General features: G+C 35.5%; 1 protein-coding gene across 9 annotated transcripts in view; it reads left to right on the forward strand.

Moving 5' to 3' along the window:
* Positions 1-20,813, forward strand: part of MAP3K7 (mitogen-activated protein kinase kinase kinase 7) — a 47,129-nt gene that overhangs the window by 16,183 nt on the left and 10,133 nt on the right. For 2 of the 9 annotated variants that reach the window (XM_009949831.2, XM_086482455.1), the window contains exons 6-13: positions 448-572; positions 4,069-4,197; positions 6,288-6,418; positions 6,839-6,920; positions 8,110-8,261; positions 8,883-9,042; positions 11,639-11,719; positions 18,092-18,159. In XM_009949831.2, coding sequence (XP_009948133.1) covers positions 448-572; positions 4,069-4,197; positions 6,288-6,418; positions 6,839-6,920; positions 8,110-8,261; positions 8,883-9,042; positions 11,639-11,719; positions 18,092-18,159 — 928 coding nt within the window. Of the gene's footprint in view, positions 1-447; positions 573-4,068; positions 4,198-6,287; positions 6,419-6,838; positions 6,921-8,109; positions 8,262-8,882; positions 9,043-11,437; positions 11,477-11,638; positions 11,720-18,091; positions 18,174-20,074; positions 20,084-20,813 lie in introns of all 9 variants that reach the window. The other 7 variants (XM_086482452.1, XM_009949832.2, XM_009949833.2 and 4 more) reach the window with 7 other exon arrangements.

Below are 20,813 nucleotides of genomic sequence, written 5' to 3' on the forward strand. Positions count from 1 at the left end.
TTTTGATTTAGAGAGCTGTTAACGTACAACTTTTGAGTGCTTTCATTTAAATAAATAGCTACGTTGACTGACATTAATGGGAGTCTTGATTGTTCTTCTTTTGGTAAAATTGTTACAGCCCTTGTTTTTCAACCTCTGGCATCTGAAAGATTAATTTTGTCGATATATGCTTATTGGTTTACTGTGGCTAAATATATTTATTTAAAATCTAGCATGTAGATTATATACTTTATTATTTTAAAATACTTCATATGTTCAGATCAGGCACAAGTGACCTTACTTATTTGTCAAAATATAAAACTACAGAACTGAGAAGCAAAGCCTTAGATATTAAATTATTTTGAAACGGTAGTTGTTGGGATAAAAGAAAATCAGTGGTTTATTACCAGACTATTTCATCCTACAATTTTAATTTTAATTTCGTTTTGTTTTGTTTTTATTTGACAGTTTGCTCTTGGTAGCTGGGGGGACAGTTCTAAAAATCTGCGATTTTGGTACAGCCTGTGATATTCAAACACACATGACCAACAATAAGGGTAGTGCTGCTTGGATGGCACCTGAAGTTTTCGAAGGTAACAATAATTTACAGTGTCAATATCATGTGTTCTCGAAGGTAACAATAATTTACAGTGTCAATATTATGTGTTCTTTCTAGGGATGCAACTGGGAATTAATTTGGTATAGTAAAAAGGAGCATCGTGTAATCTTACTTTATTTCAATCAGTCTGTTAAAGTTTGAGGTAACAGTTGAAAGAGCTTTGGCAGAAGAACATTTATTTTAAAATCTTTATGATTGTATATCGCCAAATAATTATGCAGAGTTTTGAAGAGCAGCACTGAACTGACTCTATCATGTTAGTATTAGACAGTTAATTGCATGAAGATGTGGGACCTTTATTTCTGTCATTGCTGAGATTTACATAAGGAGTACCTTTAGACAGCTGCTGTTTCTTATTTTATAAGTAAAACACATCCAGAGGGCTATTTCCCCAGGATTGTGCTTTTTCTGAGATTCTTAAGTAGTTTCAAACCCTTCTGACATTTAAATACAGTCATTATTTTCGCTGCCTATTCTGATCGGCTTTTATCTTTAGAATTTCCCTGTTATTGTCTCTAAATTGAACATAATTGCCTTCATTTTCAATCCCCCACTTTCTTGTAACTCCATCTTCGTCTGCTTTTTGTGTAATCTAGAGATTTGATGTACTTCCACTTTCCAACATAGTGAGGAACTTGTTATTAACAGTTAATTTAGTTAAGTAGGAAAACAAGCTATTTCTTGGAGTGTAGCTGGGGAAGACTGATGACACTTGATAATTAGATCGGTGTAATTGCTGCATGATTATCAGAGAAATAATCCAGTCAATATTGTATTGCAAATTAAACCTTTTAGCCAGTCAGTACCTTAAGTTATCATTGCGATTAGCAGAGTGGTTTGAAGAAGTCATCTTCCCGCTTTAGGAAGCAGGTGCCCTGGCTTTGATATGTTTGGTAAATGCCTATGTGCACCAGTGGTTTCCCAGATTCTGGATCCAAGTGGCCTCTTTTCTTTTACTGTCCTTATTCCAGAGAGGAGCAGCAAACTATATATGTCCTTATACAGTTCTAGGAGGTGTTTCCTCCCAAACACCACCTTTGGAGCTTTTGTTTCAAAGGTACCATTTTCTCCCTCGTATTGCTCAGAAGACCCACCCAAGGGTGATCTCTTTCACTCTGGTACCTAAAAATTTTCCATTATGTCACTTTATATAGAGGCACCTACTCCATTTAACTCTAGCTAGGGAATACTTCTTTTCTTAGCATTTGTTTATTATTAAAGAAAATGGTATAAAGAAGAGATACATTTTTCTTCTCGAAATAATCAATTGGACAATGTTAAAGCCAGTTTTTTTAAGTGAAAAATCTTGATCTAAAATAGATTTTGAAAAAAGTATATTGTAGTAGGTGTTTACAGGATGTATCCTAATTCCTCTGGTGTATGAATTCAGCAAGGCAGAACACAGAAATCTTTATTGCACGTTTATTGTTGGACAGCAGCAAAAGCCTTCAGTTTACAGTTGGTTTGATGTACTTCTGTCTGAAAGCATTTACTGATAATGACACAAATCTTTATACAAGAACAAGTACCAAGGAAAGACAGGAATCCAGTGGCTTCTATGATGCGGCATATCAAATTACTCTTGAAACAGTCGTTAAACTACTAAAATAGTCATGTCAAATGTAAAAATTGTTAAAAACTGGTTTGCTTATGCTAGTGCATCAGAATTCAACAATGGAATAAATGCTAATATTATTTTAGTACTGTTCTAGTACTAACGTTTTTAGATGAGAACAATGAAGGCACAAGAAGTATCTGTTGTAGATGGCAGAGTGCTCACTGAAGTAGTTGCCCTAATATCAGGATTTTTTTCACCCCATTTTAAACGTTAGGATACCTAAAGCCTTGTACAGATCAAACAATCTAAATGAAGATAATGTAATTTAGATCAGGATATAGTGAAAGAGAGCAGGTGCTCTAACTTCAGAACTTCCTTTAGAAGAAACTATTATAAAATTGCTTTGAGATAATTGAACAAATCAAGGAATGGCTGTGTCTATCCTACCTTGGTCTGTTACATAATGAAACGATACAGAATACTCACTTCTTTTGGACTCTCACTTTTCAGAATTAGTCCGAGACTTCTCAGCCACAAAATAGAATTTCCTTGCTCAAGCAGCAGAATAACGCTGCTTCCCTGTCATAGGCTGTGTGTCACAGAAGTGCTGTGTCTGCATAGATGAGAGAGACTATTTTGCTTCCCTTAGCAATCTGCCATTGTTTATAGATACTTTTTTTCCAGCCATTTTGAAAATAAGCTGACTGATAAAGCTGACTTTGTTATTCCCCTTCAGTAACTTTTGCACTCGTTAGCCACATTCAGCTACTGTGATACAGGTGTAAAGAGTTTTGGAGATGCCGAGTTCTCAGAGTTTTGTAAAATCAATAGCTGGGAGAAGTTCAAATCAGTGCCTGTGCTTAGAGAGCACTTGTTTGTGCTGCAGCCTGTCTCGACTGTCTGCCTTGCAAACTGGCTGGTCTGCAGGAACTGGCCTGAGAACATGCTGCTTTCCTTGCACAGTTTCAGAGGTATGGGGGCAGAGGAAGGTGGCTCCATAGGTAGCGAGGTGCCTGTTGTAACTGGGTGCTATATGATGGGTGTCCGCTTCCTTAATTCCACTGTTTATGAAATTATTTGTCTCAATGATACAAGAATAAATCGCTTTGTCACCCCATGCCAATTTTGATCCTTGTTTGAAGACAGATGAGCAAATCTCTATCATTTGTATTCACGCATTTATTATCATGTCATTCACATTTCTTTTTAGTATTTCTATGCGTTATGGTTACAGAGCATAGATTTCTTTCTTTGCATTTCTCTGAACATTTTCGTTCATTATTCTGTGTCAACTACGTGTCTTCTGCACCTTTAACAGGGATCTTAGAAATACTGAACTTATGGTCAAAAAACTTCTATTAAGTAATGACAGATCAAAAAGAGTAAAAATAATAAACAGGGAGGAAATAATGTGGTCAGGAATTGAAGAATCTGCTGATTTGTTCATATGGTAACTTACTAGTTCTGCTAAAGACCCATAAGTAGTAAGAGCAATGGATATGTCAGAGATGTTATTGGCTGGCATATTGTGACTTACATGGAAGTAGTGAGTCAAAGGAGAGTATTTTGAGGAAACAAGCGTAGTCAGTTAAATCCTGAATGCAAGAGATCTTTGAAACTTAATAAATTATGGTTTGTATTATATAAGAAAACTGATGCATTTTATCATTTCAGGGTGACTCCAGGAGGAAAGGATTGATTTCCAGAGAGAGGCATTCTTAATGGTCCTACTGTCAAATGATTTCAGACTTAAGTTAGCGTGAATCAGCCAGCTTTAGAAAACTGTTTTTTTCTCCACAAAACAAATGTGGAGTGAAAGGAAGCATATAGAGCTGTTTATCAGCTCAAACTGTACTTCTTTTTAATATGTTATATAGAAAAGAGACAAATTATACCAATGGCTTTCTTCCAGGTAGCAATTACAGTGAAAAATGTGACGTTTTCAGTTGGGGTATTATTCTCTGGGAGGTAATCACCCGTAGGAAACCTTTTGATGAGATTGGTGGTCCAGCTTTCCGCATCATGTGGGCAGTTCACAATGGTGAGTTAAAAATACTTTATTGCATTTGAAGTTATGTATTTGGCCTATAAATTTGCTAAATACTGTTAACAGTGCAGCTTTAAATTGCTAGGTTTTCCATTTTATGCTTCATTAAATACGCATTTTTGTCATGCCGCTTTTGTGTCGGTGTGGCTTTTGTGTTACTTGACTGCTACAGTGCTTGCATTTCCTGCTACATGTAACTAACGTCTGAACAAACAAGGGGAAAGAGCCATGTTCTTTTTGTTAAGACACTCCATTTTAAAAATGATCTGAATCATATGCTACAAAAAATGCACAACCCTTCTGTCTACATGAATGACAGTTTTTTTAATTTTGTTATCCAAGTCATCGTTGTCGTTTTGTTTTGTTGGGGTTTTTTTGGGGGGGTGGGGGCTCATCTACAGTGAATATGAGTTTTAAGTGACTTGACCTGTCTTGAGAAATGCTAGAAACTGTCTAACTCCTGCAGGACCATTAGTCATTACAAATATTACTTTGATTTTCATCTGGTTCTGGTTTTTGTTCTGCTATTTGGATTGGTTTATCTTTATATCTAGGTACCTGCAGTCATGGAGCATGACTCTACTGTGCTAGATACTAAACAGGACAGATTCTCAGGGGCTTAGAATATAAACAGGAGAAAATGGTTGGATTGAAATGGTCAAAAGAAAGCAGTGTACAACATTGGTCAGAACAATAGGCTGTAGTATCTTCATGCTAGTGGTGTAACTTTTTTACCAGTGTGTTTTTAGGTACCGTGGCAAAACAGAGTTTTAAGAAGAATAAAGTAATGATAGTGAAGTAGTTCAGTGAATGTCTGCAAAGAGTTTCTGCCATTTGTGAAAGACAGCATCAAAGAAAGCACGAACTTGTTTGGAAGATGTAATTAACAAACAAGCAATGAAGGCCGGTACACTGCCTGAGTGTCATTGCTTCAGTACTAAGTGATAGAAGCTTAAGGTGAGCACAGGCAACCTATTCAATGAAGGAGAGAAAGGGGCAGACAGTGATAAGGTGGATGACCATTATGGTCATAATAATGCACAAAGGTAGATGTTTGCAAATGGCATTTCTGAATGAAGAAAGAGATTCTTCGTTTCAGTTTTTTAAGGACATGAGTCACTGAGATTAGGAGTGATGAGTGCCTTGTATAAAAGCACTAATTGTAAAAGTAAGTGTAAATGTAATAGTTGTAAATCAGAAATCCTTGGTAAGGTGCGAGAGTATCCTTTAGGGAAGACAAATTTGCTGTCTGTCCCTATTTTTTCTTTAAAAGCTTCGCACTGTTTTTTTTTCTTGTTTAAACTTAAGAAGGACGTGTTAGTGCACTTCATCTCGCTTGAAACCATTGTGACACTCTTACTTCATGTATTGGTTATTATGGTTAATGCATTTTTACACACTTGCTGCTTTCTGTGCAAAATGCCACTACATCTCATGTATTAAATGCAACTGGATGTCCATTAATTGTAGTTGTTGTTGAAATAATAAAAAAGAGTAGAAATTTGAACTAAAAACCAGCTGAATAGTTTTACAACAGTTGAAGTAAAATACATAATTAAAAATGTCTATAGGCCATGAAAAAGTCACCTGAAATTGGTACTTCCAGTGCTTAATCATTTTTCAGGAAATTCTTAAGAGCGAAATCAGCCTTCAAAAATACTTTTTTCAGTTTTGTTTTTTTTTCTTGTGAGTACAGCATTAGGAAGCAAAGACTGTTACTACTCGCTTCCTAGTTTGGTCTGCAGCTTTATTCTTCAGAGAGTGGTAACATACTCTTTAGCCATTGTAATACATTGTATTTGGTCAGTCAGTGAATTTATTCAAACCACTACTGAAGAAAAATTTTTAATTTTCTTTCTACTTGTTTGTATGTAATTATAATTTCTGTGTAGTGTAAAGGAACTGTTTTGGTCAGTTTTTTGTTTGTAAGAGAGAAAATTAAGTACAGGACAGTTCTTTCAGACTACAATTAACTATATGTTTTCCTGTATTTATTTAGCAAAATACCAGAGAGAGATCAGTTGCTGTCAGTCATCTTACAGTCTGTTTAACAAATTAAGGGGCTTTTCGAATTTCAATTGTAGGTACTCGGCCACCACTGATCAAAAACTTACCTAAACCAATTGAGAGTTTAATGACCCGTTGTTGGTCCAAGGATCCCTCGCAACGACCATCCATGGAGGAAATTGTTAAAATAATGACACACTTGATGCGGGTATAAAAATGTATTTTAGTATCTTAATAATTTCTTAACATATTAAGTTGAGAAATCGTATTATAAAAAAGTATGCCTTTTATCACACTCTAAAGGCAGGCCTGCGTGTTTTCTCTCTCCTTCTCTCTGTTTTTGGTAAAGATTACCAAACTACTACAGTAAAGAAGGGAAATAATTTTTCTCCTTATGGGGGAGTATACTAACTCATAACAGGTTTGGGTAAATTAATAAAAATAGTCATAGATGTATTTTAATATATTAATAAAAATAATTGCATTTATCTTCTAAAAATTGATTATACACATAATACGTAATTTAATTTATAAGTCATTTTATGATGTATTATTTAAATAATTTTAAAACAAATTTATTATTTATTGTTAATTACTTTTTAATCAAATCATTTCTGTTTTCTCGCAGTACTTTCCAGGAGCTGATGAACCTCTGCAGTATCCTTGCCAGTATTCAGATGAAGGCCAAAGCAACTCTGCCACTAGTACAGGTACATTTGTATAAGTAAGAGAAAAGAACAGCAGCATGAAATGATGCAGATGGATTATAAAGCGCATTCTCATATTGATTCTGAACTCAAATCAGGAAAGGTAACCTTTCCAAAAATCTAAGCATTGGCAGGAATCTTATTTTTTTTTTCTTTTGTTAAGACCTCATACCACATCATATTTAGTCTTCTCAGCCAAATGGTTTTGCTGAAGTGTACTTTTAATGGAGAACAAGCATATAATAAAGGCTGTCTCCGAATGTCCAAGTTTAAAGTCTCCTCCTGTTTTCCTCATGAAGGTTGCTAGCAATTGACACTCTCACTCATGTGTAATGTTTAGGAGTTGGCATTTTTAATTTTTTTACTATTCTTGAAGGCCACACCTGCTTTCAGTTATGATCTCCACGATTCTAACTTGCACTTGTTCTGTGTTAAGATGCAGTAAATACAGTAATTAAGTGCAAGGAAATCACTAGAAAGGTGGGTGGAACAAAGTGTGGGCTAGGCTTTCAGGTAGTCTTGCCCTCAGGGAAATCCTCACCATAATGGAAAATGAAGATCATTAGGTCTTCTCATTTTTTTGGTTTTGCCTCTTCAGTTGTTTCTAATCTTGGGTGTCTTCACTTTCCACTGCTTGGTTGGCTTGTTTTCTATCACCAAACAGATTGCTGATATTTTGGTCAAAGCTTCCTTGGCTACTTGGTAACTTTGTGACCTTTATATTGCAAAATCTTTTCATCTGTAGCATTGTACTGACTTCACTAGCTGTTCTGCACCTCTCAGCACATGATTTTAAGATACGATTTGTCACTTTAAACTGTGAATATATGTTGTCTGTTATTTTTCAGGTATTTGTGCTCTTCTATGGTTAATGATGGACTTTGTCATTAATTGCGAATGAGGTTGCTGTTTGTGTTGTTAATATAACATCTAACCCAGCAATTTCAGAACAAGATAAAGATTGACTTCAGGATGTCATCGCAGCATTTAGTCGTGTATTCTGTCTTTTTCGCTCCTTTTACTTTTTACATTAATGGATCTGTTGCAATCTTGCAGTTTGTCTTTCATAAAAAGTTTTCAAAAGTGTTACTTTAAAGCAAAGTTAGGCTTCTGAGAATGCTCAAGTGAAGAGATGCACTTCAGTATTTTTAATGGAAATTCTCAAATGTTTTTCCTTGTTATTGATTTCTAGGTTCATTCATGGACATCACTTCTACAAACACAAGTAACAAGAGTGATGCTAACATGGAACCGAGTGACTTCCAAGGAGCTTCTACCAATGACACTATTAAACGTTTAGAGTCAAAATTGGCGCAGCAAATGAAAAATACAGCCAAGCAGCCGGTAAGCCAGTGCATGCAATTTTGAACCATAGTAATTAAATGACAAAAGTATTGTAACCAGCGTGAAACACTAGTCTCTTCTTTCAGAAATAGTACAAAATTGGAGCCAGTTAGTTGTAGGAAAAGAACGTGAAAGAGGATGGAAAAATATTGAATGATTCCAAAAAGGTTAACTGGAAGGCTCTAAGATCTCCAATGAAATTAAAATAGTTCATTTTATTTAAAGGAATTCGTTAGGTTAAAAAAAAGTATTTTAAAATCCCTGCCTTAGTTTAGAACCAAAATATTAGTATGATATTGAAAGAATTAAACATTTTGTGAATTTTGAAAATACTATGTTTTATTTCAAGTAGGATGAAAAAATACAATGATTTTCTTGTAACAATATTGGCCTAATTCAGTTTTTATCTGTGTAAAGTTAGATTCTTTTGGAAGTTACAGGTATTTGATTCTTGTATGCCAATAATAGGTAAACTATTACCATTTATTTAATTATAAATTTTAAATCTTGTCATTTTTAAAATGCACATTACAGAAATAACTTTAATGTACATACTGTGCGAATCATGGAGGGGCTTCTGCAGAATGTTTTTTCTTTTTAAAAATGTGGCTGTTGAAACAGGGTGATCCTGGCCGTTTGAGTTTACCCCCATCTCGTGGGAGCAGTGTGGAGAGCTTGTCAGATGTTCGCGCGCGACCGCAGTCAGCCCTTGTCTCAGGAGAAGCCAAAAGGATGAGTGCTGACATGTCTGAAATAGAAGCAAGAATAGCTTCCATCACAGGTAAAATTAAAGGATGTTTCGGGATAGCCTAAGGAATTGGAAGGAAGGAAAGGAGGAAAGAAGATGTAAAACATAGATAGTCTTACAGAAGGTTGATACCATTAGCCGTATGAAAACACTTAAACTTGTCATGTAGTCTTTACTGTCCTTTATTAATAGTCGAGGAAGGTGGTTTCATCCAATTCTGTACACTCAACAAGGTTGAGTATTTTAATTTGGTTCTTTTAAGGCTGCAGAAGAACCTTTTGTTAAATTAAGACTTTTATCTTTTTAAAAAAAAGGTTTTGAGACTTTTAAATATCAGCCCTGTTCCAAATGCACAACTTTCTCCTTTGCATATGAAATAATGTTATCCAATCTCTTCAGCATAATTATTTCTAAAGTAACATTTTCTTCAAGGTTATTCCTATAATATTTTGAAATTAAGTGGAGGGTTTAGAGTTCACTTCCCAAATAAGTTCTAAAATCCACTTTGACAGATTTCAGAAGGAGAAACATAGTTAGGTTTTTATTCATCAGATCAACAGAACATTTGTATCTTTTGTTTAACAAAAAAAAAAAAAAGGAGCTACAGGTGTTTTGTCAGGTTTGTTTCAGGTAGCAATAAACTGTTGTATCTAAACATTGAATCCCTGAGTGAATTGGAATATATGTGTAAGTATGAATACGTAATTTTATGGTGAAAGCAATAGTTATTCTTCCCAGAAGAGCAAATTAATAAAAATGTGTATACTTGGCAAACACTTTCTTGTCTCGTTTTTCATCAAAGATACTGTTTGTTAATCTATGCAAACATCAGGTTTTAAGTTTCATATGTGAAACTTACTTTGTGGCGTGTAACCACAGATTTAAATAATCAGAATGAACTGCTTTGGTTGGTCCAAGGTTATTTAGCTGTTGTAGTACTCTTCTACCAATCTGAAAGTTAGAGTGATTGAGTAGCTATAATTAATAAGGAAATACGCATCGTATTCTTGCTTTTTTTGTGCACCATAACTGTTTCATTTTTGTTCATCATTGTATTATGATTACTCCAGGATCTTGTTTTACTAAATACTGAAGTTACTCATGAAATATTTATTTTGCCCTAAACACTTTTTACTTTTATGTTCTTATTTTAAAGCCTTATTCCAAGATTTGTCTTTTCTATTGTCAGTCTTTGACTGGATGATTGTGTAGCACATGTCACCCTGAATATCTCTAAAGGTTTCCTAACACAGAAGGCAGCTGTGTACTTACCTGATAATAACATTGTGCTGGTTTTATTTCAAAATGTGTCAGGACTCGCTTTGGTCACTGACACTCTAAAGTCAATGTAAGTTTTTGATGTTAGTGGAGATAACCTGGCCCTCCTTTGTGTGAGTTTTTAATTTTCCTGGTTTGTCTTCCTCAAGTACGTTGTTCTGAGTAGCAACTATTATTTCAGAATATGCTAAGATTATTTTGATTTTTTTGTTATGACTAAGAAATCCTTTTCTTGAAACGAAAGTATATATTAAACATACTACTTTGGAGGTGGGGGTTAAGAAATCACTTCAGGCAGTGGTGGACTACTAGAAATGAGGTCAAACCCATCTGACCATAACTTTTTCAGAGAGCGCTGAAACAGCACTGTATTGGTTTTGCTTTGTTTTTTTTTTTTTTTTTTAAATCTTCTTAACTGTGTGACAGAAATAATACGCTGTGAACCTGAAAAAAATTGTGTGGCTGGGTGAGAATTGGGCTGTTGTTAAGAGTCAACAATCAGGTCAAGAGTTATTTAATCTTCTTGTTCCATCTCTCGCTAGATTAAGCGTAAGAGTAAATCACATAATGCACATCGCCATTACTTACTGAGATCGATATGCTGCAGTGTTCTGCCTTTGGGAGATGTAGTCAGACTTTCCTCTAACTGGGAAATATTTATCTTAAACTACACAAGTAGTAAAATAGAAATAAAAAATGTATGGTTAGATTTTATTCCAAATTATACAGTGTTTCTTGAACATCATTCAAAACTGGAGAAGTTGGTAGTGATACTCAGTTTGCATAACAAAAAATCTTCACTAAAAGGACAAAAGAATGGAAGGCAGGAATGGTTGTCAAATGTAATAGAGTAAGCGTATTTTTCAGAAACAGGTGAGATTTCCTTTAAAAGGAGGTGATTTAAAGAAACAGAAGTACCCAACTATTAATCTTGTTTATAAAATAATTTGTACCCAACACTAAACAAGGTTCTATAAGTTCAGGCAATCAAGAATTTATTCTGAATATACAGGTGCTCTGAAATAATTTAATTTGTTCTCTGTTTGGATAATGACATTTGGTTTCCCTTCCTTGTTGCCATGCTGCTTTCTGTGTTTGACTTTTGTGTTGCTAACTATAACTAATTACACGGTGTTGTAATGACAGCTAGTTCTGCTTTTTTTGCTTTTTAACAATTGCTTTACTATATGTAAGCATGAGTGGAAGGCAATGCAGTTTATTCTGCATGACATGTTTTTGCATGAACTATAGTTTAACCAAGTTTATGAAAAATGCAATATTAGGAATTTAATAATTTTGCTATTGCCATTTTAGTGTTTTGCATGTGTATTGTATATGTGTATTTTTTCAGCCTATTCCAAGCCTAAACGAGGCCACCGTAAAACTGCTTCATTTGGCAACATTCTGGATGTCCCTGAGATCATCATACCAGGTATCGCAGACCAGGTGAACGGGTCAATTGGTTAAGATGCCGGAATAATGATCAGACTGCTAAAAATACTTCTTGCTCCAGTTGCTCTGGGACAGAACTAGAAATTATCCCAGTAATTTTTTTCATAATGTCTCTGTAAAGAGGAACATGATACTTTAGTAAACTTACTTGTATCAGTAAAGGATTTAATCTTCTAGTTCAAATTTACTTTTATTGATAAAGGATTTTTTTCCTTTATGATCTTGATGTCCAGAGTAGTCTTATAGAGCAAAATTATATATGTAGTCTTCTATTACGATACCTCATTTGGTGAAAACGGACTTAAGTTGAAAAATTCCTGTCTAGGTAGTTATCTTTCCCTGATCTTTGCTTTGTTTGAGCATCCATTTTAATGTAATCTAGTATTAGTGGAACAAAAACCGTAAATACATTACGTACAGAACTTCCAATCCACATGATACTTGTGGTTAAAGACAATTAACGCTTAATCTATGTAATTCTTAATTTGACTGCACTTTTCTAGAGCTAAAATGTGTCTGCCTGAGGTATTTCTGTTGTGTTTAAGTTAATGCAAACTAAAATTATTAGGAGAGGGTTCTGACAGGAAGAAAATCAGTATAATCAGGCACCATAGCTGGTAATTTCAGTTGGGACTTTAATGAATAATTCTCATCTATCCCAAGTCTATATTTAGTTAGCAGCATATCGTTTTCCTTTCCCTTTCCTTTTTTGGCAATCAAAGTGGATTTCTTTCTTTCATTTCGTACTTCTCAAAGCCTAAAAATAAGTATAATCAATCCCGAACTGTGATAGGTATACCATTAGCGGTATGCAAGTCACTTCAAAATGATTTGTCAGAGGCAGGAGATGCAAGTAATAGTCATCTACTGCTAATCTAGAGATTCCATTAAAAACTTTGGACCTCCTGCTCTGAATTTGTCATCTGAGGAAGTTTCCTTGTAAATCTTGACATTGTTTGGTATTTTAAAGTTGAATGCAAAAGACAATTTTGTACAAAAGTTTCTTTCGAATAACTTTTATTGAAGTTCACATGTAAAAATACGGAATGTCAAAAAGTAAATTCCAAAGAACAGTAGCACTACCCATGAAAAGAAAACCTATGTGGCATTGAGACTAATAAATGAGCAGGAAAATTTACTAGTGTGGCTTTCCACTGTAATTTTTCAAATGGTCATGGCCTGCCAAGACATAAATGAAACCCTGAGAGAGCAAAGAAAGAAAAGTGAAGAGATCTGTCAAGTTTTGCACTGTCAACATGTGATGAAAGCCTGGTAAATAAAAGAAGGTAACTCTGAATGCCTCTTGTCCATACACTCTGTCTGCATCTGACAGCACTGAGGCTTCCAAGAAACCTTGCAACTTTTTGAGAATAACTAAGAAGTCAGTGAAATAAAATGCCATGTCATTTTTGCAAAATAGATTGTACCAGTCCATTGGTTTTACATATTTAGGCAGAGAAAGTCAATTAGATATTCTTCGCCTGGACTATTTTAATTGAACTTGACAGGAAGAGAATTCCAAGGTGAATTTGGAATAGATACGAGAGACATAGTAACCTGCAGAAACAGAAGAAGGTATAGGAATGGAGCAAGCATATTAATGAATTTTCTCAAAATTTGCTCTTGAGGTATTTAAGTCTCAAATAAGCAATAATGAAATTCACTATTAATGCTTTATCAGAAGTGACTATTCATAAAGAAGAGGATTAGAATATCACATAGGTTGAATTTTGTCATGACTGCAGAAAAAAAGATAGAAATAGGGTAAAATCCAGGGTCATGCACTAGCAACAGTTTCTTTTAATAACATGGCATGGGAGCATAGCAGATGCATGAAGATTCATCCCAGGTAGAATAAGCCATTAATGTAATGCAGTTGTGAAAAACTGAAATCTTAGTGTTCATTTCCAGGAAACATAAGGAAGCACTAACACTATTTACAGGCCCTTGTTGAGGTTTAATCAGGAATTAAACATACTGTTCTTGGCAGCCATATAAAAGAAATACACACGCGCTCTGAAATAATAGCAAGAAGAGCTACTAGAATGGTATGGAGAGTACAAAGAAGAACCTGAAAGCGTGGTTTTTTTACCGCAGAAAATGAAAGCTGAGAAATTGACAATTATTTTCTGTAGATGAATCGACAGCTAAAGACTAGGAAGAGAGAACTACTTAAGCTAAAAGTCAGTATCGGCACTGCAGAAAAAAGATGTAGGTTGCCTGCAAATAAGTCTGGGCTGTATATTAAAAGTTCTCTGGTTGTCAGAACAACTTTCCTGTAAGAATCCCAAGGCTAGAAAAAAAAAGAGATTAATTGTTACGTGACAGGGATGTGATCATCTGCCCAGTAACTACTTATATTTAGCCGTATACTTAAAGCAGTTATTCAAAAGTACTTTGAGTTATTCTTTCAAAGACAATATAATGTTGCCTATTTCTCACCCCTTTCCTTACTCTGTCAGCACAAGACTTTTGGTCCTGCTGTCTTAACACGTCTTCCCCCTTCTAGTTAGACTTCCCAAGATCCCCAAACTGGCACTTCTCTTTCGATCCCACCCTGTTACGTTCCTTAGCACTTCTGCCACATACCCAGCTCCTCCGAACATCCCTGGGCATGTCTGTCGGTGGGGCGAGCAGCCCTTCTCCATCCTCGGGGCAGCATGAGCACTGTCCCCGTCTGCGCTGCTGCTTGAAGTTCTGCTGAGCACATGGTAAAGCAGCTGCTTCCCGGAGGGGGCAGGCACCACGCAGGCATGTTACCATGAGTCAGCTGCTTTGGGGCAGGGCTATTTTAGAAGTATGAGTACTACATCTGCTATCATTGGGGTTTTTCGTAATGTGTTGCCTCAGCTGCTTTTCATCCATGAACTGATTACGCTACTGAGGTTGTAAAATACGAATTTTTACCAGCTCAAGGTAAAATGTTGGCAGAAGTGGAAGTTAATAATATATATTTGCTCTTCTTTCTAAATATGTTTGAATAAGGGTGAATAGAACTTTCTTTCATTTAAGATGCTGGTTTGTGTTATTAGCTTACAAAACTGAAAAATGGCTCAACTAATTCCTTTTTTTGTGTAGCAGCTTGGCAAATGAGTTTTCAGTGGTGGTATCCTGCAACCAGATAGCCAAGTGAAGTATCAATATATTTTTTTCAATTCATAATATATATAATGTATAGATTATAAGCACCAACATTTATATATCTATATAAGTACAGAAAATAACAACCCTAGTAAGTACAAAAGGCTTAAGCAGCTATATGTTTAAAGAAACAAAAAAAGAAATCTAGGTGTAGTTTGTAATATGATCAAGAAAAATAATCAGAACACCTTTTCAATACAAACCAGTCAAGCAGCATCTAGTAAATATACCTGTGAGTTCAGCCTTTTCTTCTCTGGCAACAGGAGACATCTCATGCCTATAGCATGCACGCATTTGGCTTTGTAATTTTGTCATCTGAAACTGTGCCATAGCGTTAAGATTTTTATAGAATTGACACTGCATTAATGATTACTCAGGATAGACACATTTTGTTGAGTGTCTTTAGAAGGTGATTGGAATTATAGATGCTTTAGGTCTGTGACTTTTCCATCTAATTTTAAAATGAATGTAAGCCAGAAATCCCACCCTTGTCTCCCCACATCCCTTAATTCTTCCGGAATTCAGATCAATGTTTTAACGTCTTTAAAATCTCTCTAGCACCGTTACATTCGCTGATGATCATGCACTGTGAGAAAGGTTTGGGTCTTGTAGGTGTGTAAGGAAGAGAGAGTACTGTGCGTAAATAGGAAAGTGTAAAAGGAGACGCAAGTATCTGCTAAAGGGCAGGGAGAAGAGTTTGTAGCTGTCTGGATATTTGGCAGCAGAGAGGGGGATGATCAAAAGCCTTAAGTTGTAGAATTTGTTTTTGCTGGAATATGTGGGGCAGCACACAGTGGAAGTTTCCTGTTCCTTTTTGATTTTCATTTTGGAAAATGAGCAGCAGTATGTGAAATGTTTTTTTTGAGGCCAGGAAGTACGTTTCTGGTGTTTGATTTTTTTTAATCTTAAAATCCTGTAAAGCACTGAAATCCTCACATAGTGCCTCAAGCTACTGTATGTTAACTTCTGCACATTTACAAATTGCCTAGTTTTTATAATGAGAAAAAAACCTATTTTCAAATTAATGTAGAGATAAGAACAAGATCAAAACTGTGAGATGAAAGCATAGAGATGTAGCAATGATCACTTCAAATAAATAAAAACTGTATGTTGTATAGTATATTTTTCAAATGAAATTTGTCTTGAATCTGGAGCAATAAGTATTTGTTGATTCGTAGTCTGTTTCTGCTTTGTCTAAGCTATTTGCCAGATGTCTGCAGTAGTTATACTAATTAAAATGGCATTGCCTAGTAGAGCTTGCTCTTCCCTCATGCTACTAACTTGAAGATATTTCATTTAAAGGTGTTCATTTATTACAACACAGTAGTTTTGGCCCCTCTTTTTCCTCCCAAGGCATTTTCTTTTCTTTCTTTCACCCCACCCTGATTATTTTAACTTTTTGGCAGCCATGTTCTAATATTTCAGCAACACATGTGCTGGGTTCTTCAAATTCACAAATGTTGCTAATCTGAAATGAGAATTTCAGATATTTTTGCAAGCCTATTTCAGATGAGCTAATTTTATAACAGTGTTGTTGAATGAAACATGCACATAATTTTATATCAGTCATGGGTGGATCGCCCATGTCTTCAATATTGAGATGAGCTGTGGCAGTCAGATGAAGTATCCACAGCACAAAATTCTATTCAATGTATAATCTTTTTTAAAAAAAATATTAAATGGTGAAAAAGCTCCCTGCAAATTAACAAGTTAATTTTTGCATAGATTTGTCATTCACACAATCTCTAATAGCAAATTATTAAACATAATATAGCCATTGTTGCTTAGGTAAGTATACACTTTCCCTGAATTTCAGAAGCAAAAGATCAAGACCACAGAAAAGTTGCAATTCAAATTAATTTGTAGTCAGAACAAAGAATATATTCCTGTTCTAGAATCCTTCTTGATTTTATTATATGCTTGTTTCTCATAATACTTTCTATAAATTTTAGACTGTAAAATGTCATGGCAAACGGGTAAAGTGACAATGAGAATTTTGTATTGCTGTTTTGTGGTAATGTGTTCCTACACGTAATAGTACCTATATTTAAAAATTTTCAGTATGATACCGTTAAATGTATTGATTAATATTTAGTAGGCTTACATTTTTGTAGTAACTGTTACAAATCAAAACACCTTCCAAGATAGGCTGTGGAGTCAATATGGAAGTGATGCTGAATAAGAAGTATCCAAAAGGTTAAAAATGCCATGCCGGTGACAGGGCTCTGAATGAGCGGGGTTGGCTGTTGCGTGCAGGATTGCCGGTCAAGGGGCTGCCACGGCTGCAGGACGTGTTTCAGATGCTCCCCTCCAGTAGAAAAGTTACGTAATGCAGAGCTAAGAGCAAGAATTTTGAGCATTGTCAGCTGTTACTCAGGACATTTTGGTGTTTCCTTTTGGACAGCTGACCTGCTCTCAAAAGACAATATAAACAACCACCGTAATAAAAATCAAAGTAGCCAGGGAGATTCCGTTGCAAAATCTCCTTTTATTTTTAAGGAGACTTTGTTTCCTGGAAATGCCTTTGATCGCGTGTCAGCGTTAAAATTTAAACTGTTTTATGTAGCTGTCACTGGTGGATAATTGCTAACAGGTGGAAGGAGAAGAGGAAAAGATTACAGCATTGTGCTCAGTAGGTTGATGGTGAGATGCAATTTAGCTGAACAGTCCCCTTTTCACACTTCTCAGACCATGAGAATAGGACATAGTTTCGTTCATCTGAAGGAGACAAAGACCAGAAGGCAGTGCTTTCGCTTCTTAATTTTCATGAGGGGAGCAGCAGGCGGGCAGAAGTCCTTGCTGTGTTCCTTGAGCACGCCAAAGAGCAACAGGTTAAAGCTGGCAGCCTGTTATCTTTGCGGTCTAGCTTTTAGAAATCCCCATAACGTAACGCACTTGAAATAGATGTCGTCATCAGCTCCTGCCCCAAGTACTAAGCCTGACCAAATACATGTGACAGAAGATGGTGGAGTAGAGTGCAGCAGCTATTCATGTGGTAGGAGTGGTTATTCTACTAGGGTATACTTTTTGTTGACAGGCCAGCATGTTTTGAGTTAAAATCCTGCAGCTGTCTCTCTCTCCCCCTCTCTCACTTTCTCTCCGTGGATTTGTACAAATTCCAAGCTCCTCTGCAACAGTCGCACCCTTCTTATTTTGTTCTGAATAGATTTCACTGGTTTGTTTTTGTTTTGTTTGTTTGTTTTTTTCCCAGCAGGAAACGGACAGCAGAGGCGCAGATCCATTCAAGATCTTAGTGTTGCTGGAACAGAGTCCAGTCAGGTAACATCTTTCTCGTGTCGTCTTTGTTTCAGTAAAGTCAGCACCGAATCTGTACAGGGAAACTGGTCTGGAAATCTTCACCTTTGATGCTTTCGTAGAAATGATGTGGAAGCTTGGCAGACTGTAGTGTCATTTGTATTGCGTTTAAATGAGATTCCATGAGGGTAATCTATGAATGAGCTCTGGATGGGAAGTTTTTTCCGCACAGCTCGTGCAGCATTTATCATTTTTATGTACACATAGTTTTTGTGTACCACTTAATTTGGCTGAGGGCAGATGTTGTTCAGGAAAGCCTTTTCACCTCTCTGTATGTGGAAAACAATTTTAGTTACTACTTACGATTGCCTGAAGCAGTTACACATGAGACTCACTTTGCATAAAAATAAAAAGCATGTGTATCAGTATTATAAATGTATTCAGTATCAATCTCTGAACATTGAATAGTAATTTACAGTAGTATCTCTCCATTTCTTGTGAAAGGTTTACAGGAGCGTGCTGTCACCAAGTTTTGTTTAAGAAAAGACTATCTCAATAAGATATTTTATAATCGCATAGCTTCTTATCTGATATCATAAGTGCCATGGTAACAGACACAGTGGTAGGCTACATAAAATTGAAATTAAACTAAGGACATGTTAAATGAGAAAAGTGCATCTAATGCTTCATTCAGATGTGTTTATTTTGTGTTTTTAATGGCTTCGTTTTCTGTTTCAGTAGTTCACAGAGGCTATTTGGTCATTAGTGTGAACTGGCAATTTTGAGATCCCTACTATGATTCGAATGTGGGAAACTGGAGCTTAGGTATTCATCAGGTCAATCAGGTTTCCATATTAAACAACCTACTGCAATAATCTAAAATAGGTGGTAATTTTTAGGGTGTGTAGTTATTGGGGAGATCATCATTTGATCCTCCTTTAATTCCGTGGAGTGTGATAGCCACAGAAACCTCATCTAATACCTCAGGTGTTATTACTAGAATTTGCTATGTATATCTATCAGAAAATAACAAGTGAGTCTTAAATACATTTTAAGATCTTCAGAGAAGATGGGTTTGTTAGAAAGAAGTGAATCTGCAAAATTTAATAAAGAAATAGATTAGCCTATTCAATTAATTGTAGAACTAAAATTATGCAAGACTTGGGGAAAAAAATTGTGACAGTACATCAGTTATACCAAATTGCACTGATTGATGTATGCATATATTTAATTATAGCTCTTTTATTTAAAAGTTTTCATTCTAGTCATTTTAATGAATGATTAATATTAAAAAATACAGAATTTCAGTATTTACTCCATATCTTAATAACTATTATAATAATCTTTCTTTGAAAGCTGTTCTACTGCTTGTATGGATGTTCTAGCTAAATTGCCCTTGTGACCGGGAGGATACAGAAAAGGGTTTTTTTGTTTACACCAATTTCTGATGAGGGTCTGCAGAAGTACCAGAATCACATTTTACTTTTGTGCTTGTGATAATGTACATATTGGAAATCTAAGTGGAAGAATTACAATTATCTGCTTCTATCTTGCGGGTTTTGGAAACGTTATGATAAAATCTGGAAAACATAGTATTTTAACAGGCATGAAAAGTGCACTTTGGAAGAAATTTTTGCACTGACCATATAAACAAATAATTAATTTTTATCCCTTTTTTGGTGTGAAAAGAGATAGAAAGGTTTGCTGAAACTAATGCTAACTTTTGACATACATATGTTTGTATATTTAAAAAAAAAAATCAGAAAAGAGTGAAGAAAGCAAACACAATGTATTTATGGCAGAAGACTTAGGATTACTCTTTATGAGTTTCTATAGCTCTGGACCTCACTGCCTTGAATTTTTATTAAAAATCTTGAACTGCTGTCCATATAAGCAATCTGCTAGCCAAAGCAGGAGAAAACATCTGTGACTAGAATAGCTCTGGTCAGTTTATCATATCTTCCCATATGTACCATACCATATCTAGGTTATCCTTTATAATGCGAAAATCCCCTGCCCCGGCCCTCCCTTCATTGCAAACATCCTTCTTTCCCGCATTCCGTTCTCCTTTACACCCACCCTGCAGCGCAGCCTTCTTCACCAAGCCTCCCTGGCACTGCGTGCCCTTGTAAGCCCCTGTCCCGCTCAAAATTGAAGGATTGCCGCAGTGCTGCTTTTCTTTTTTTAACTATTTGACTGACGCACTAAAGCTGATCAGAAACTTTTTATTAAACATATTTTTCCCGAAAATTGCCACTGTGTCAATAGAAAATGATTCTGTTAACTTTTTTTTTTTTAATCAGAAAGGTTTTTCTAATTCATAATGGAGTTTTTGTTACGGCGGAGGAAAACACTGAACTTCATAATAGTAAATATACCAAGTTTGGGGTGCTTACCTGAAAGGGTAAACCAAGACTCTTGTCTCCCTGCTTAACTACTGGTGTGTTTTGATCAGACCTTGTATGTTTTATTATTGTATGTATATTTTATTTCTGTCTACTGTTAGAAGAATTTTTATGTGGTTTATGTGGCTGATGATTACTGGGTTTATGTTGTTGGGACACTTAAGGCATTTTCCAGTATTGCTGTCACTGATGTTGCCAACAGCAGACAGCAATAGTGCTTTGCAGATGATTTTACCGGTCAAATGTCCCTTTTACATCAACAGCTTAGATAGG

The sequence above is a fragment of the Leptosomus discolor genome, chromosome 2, assembly GCF_034619465.1.
Source record: "Leptosomus discolor isolate bLepDis1 chromosome 2, bLepDis1.hap2, whole genome shotgun sequence".
In the NCBI taxonomy this organism is placed as follows: domain Eukaryota; kingdom Metazoa; phylum Chordata; class Aves; order Leptosomiformes; family Leptosomidae; genus Leptosomus; species Leptosomus discolor.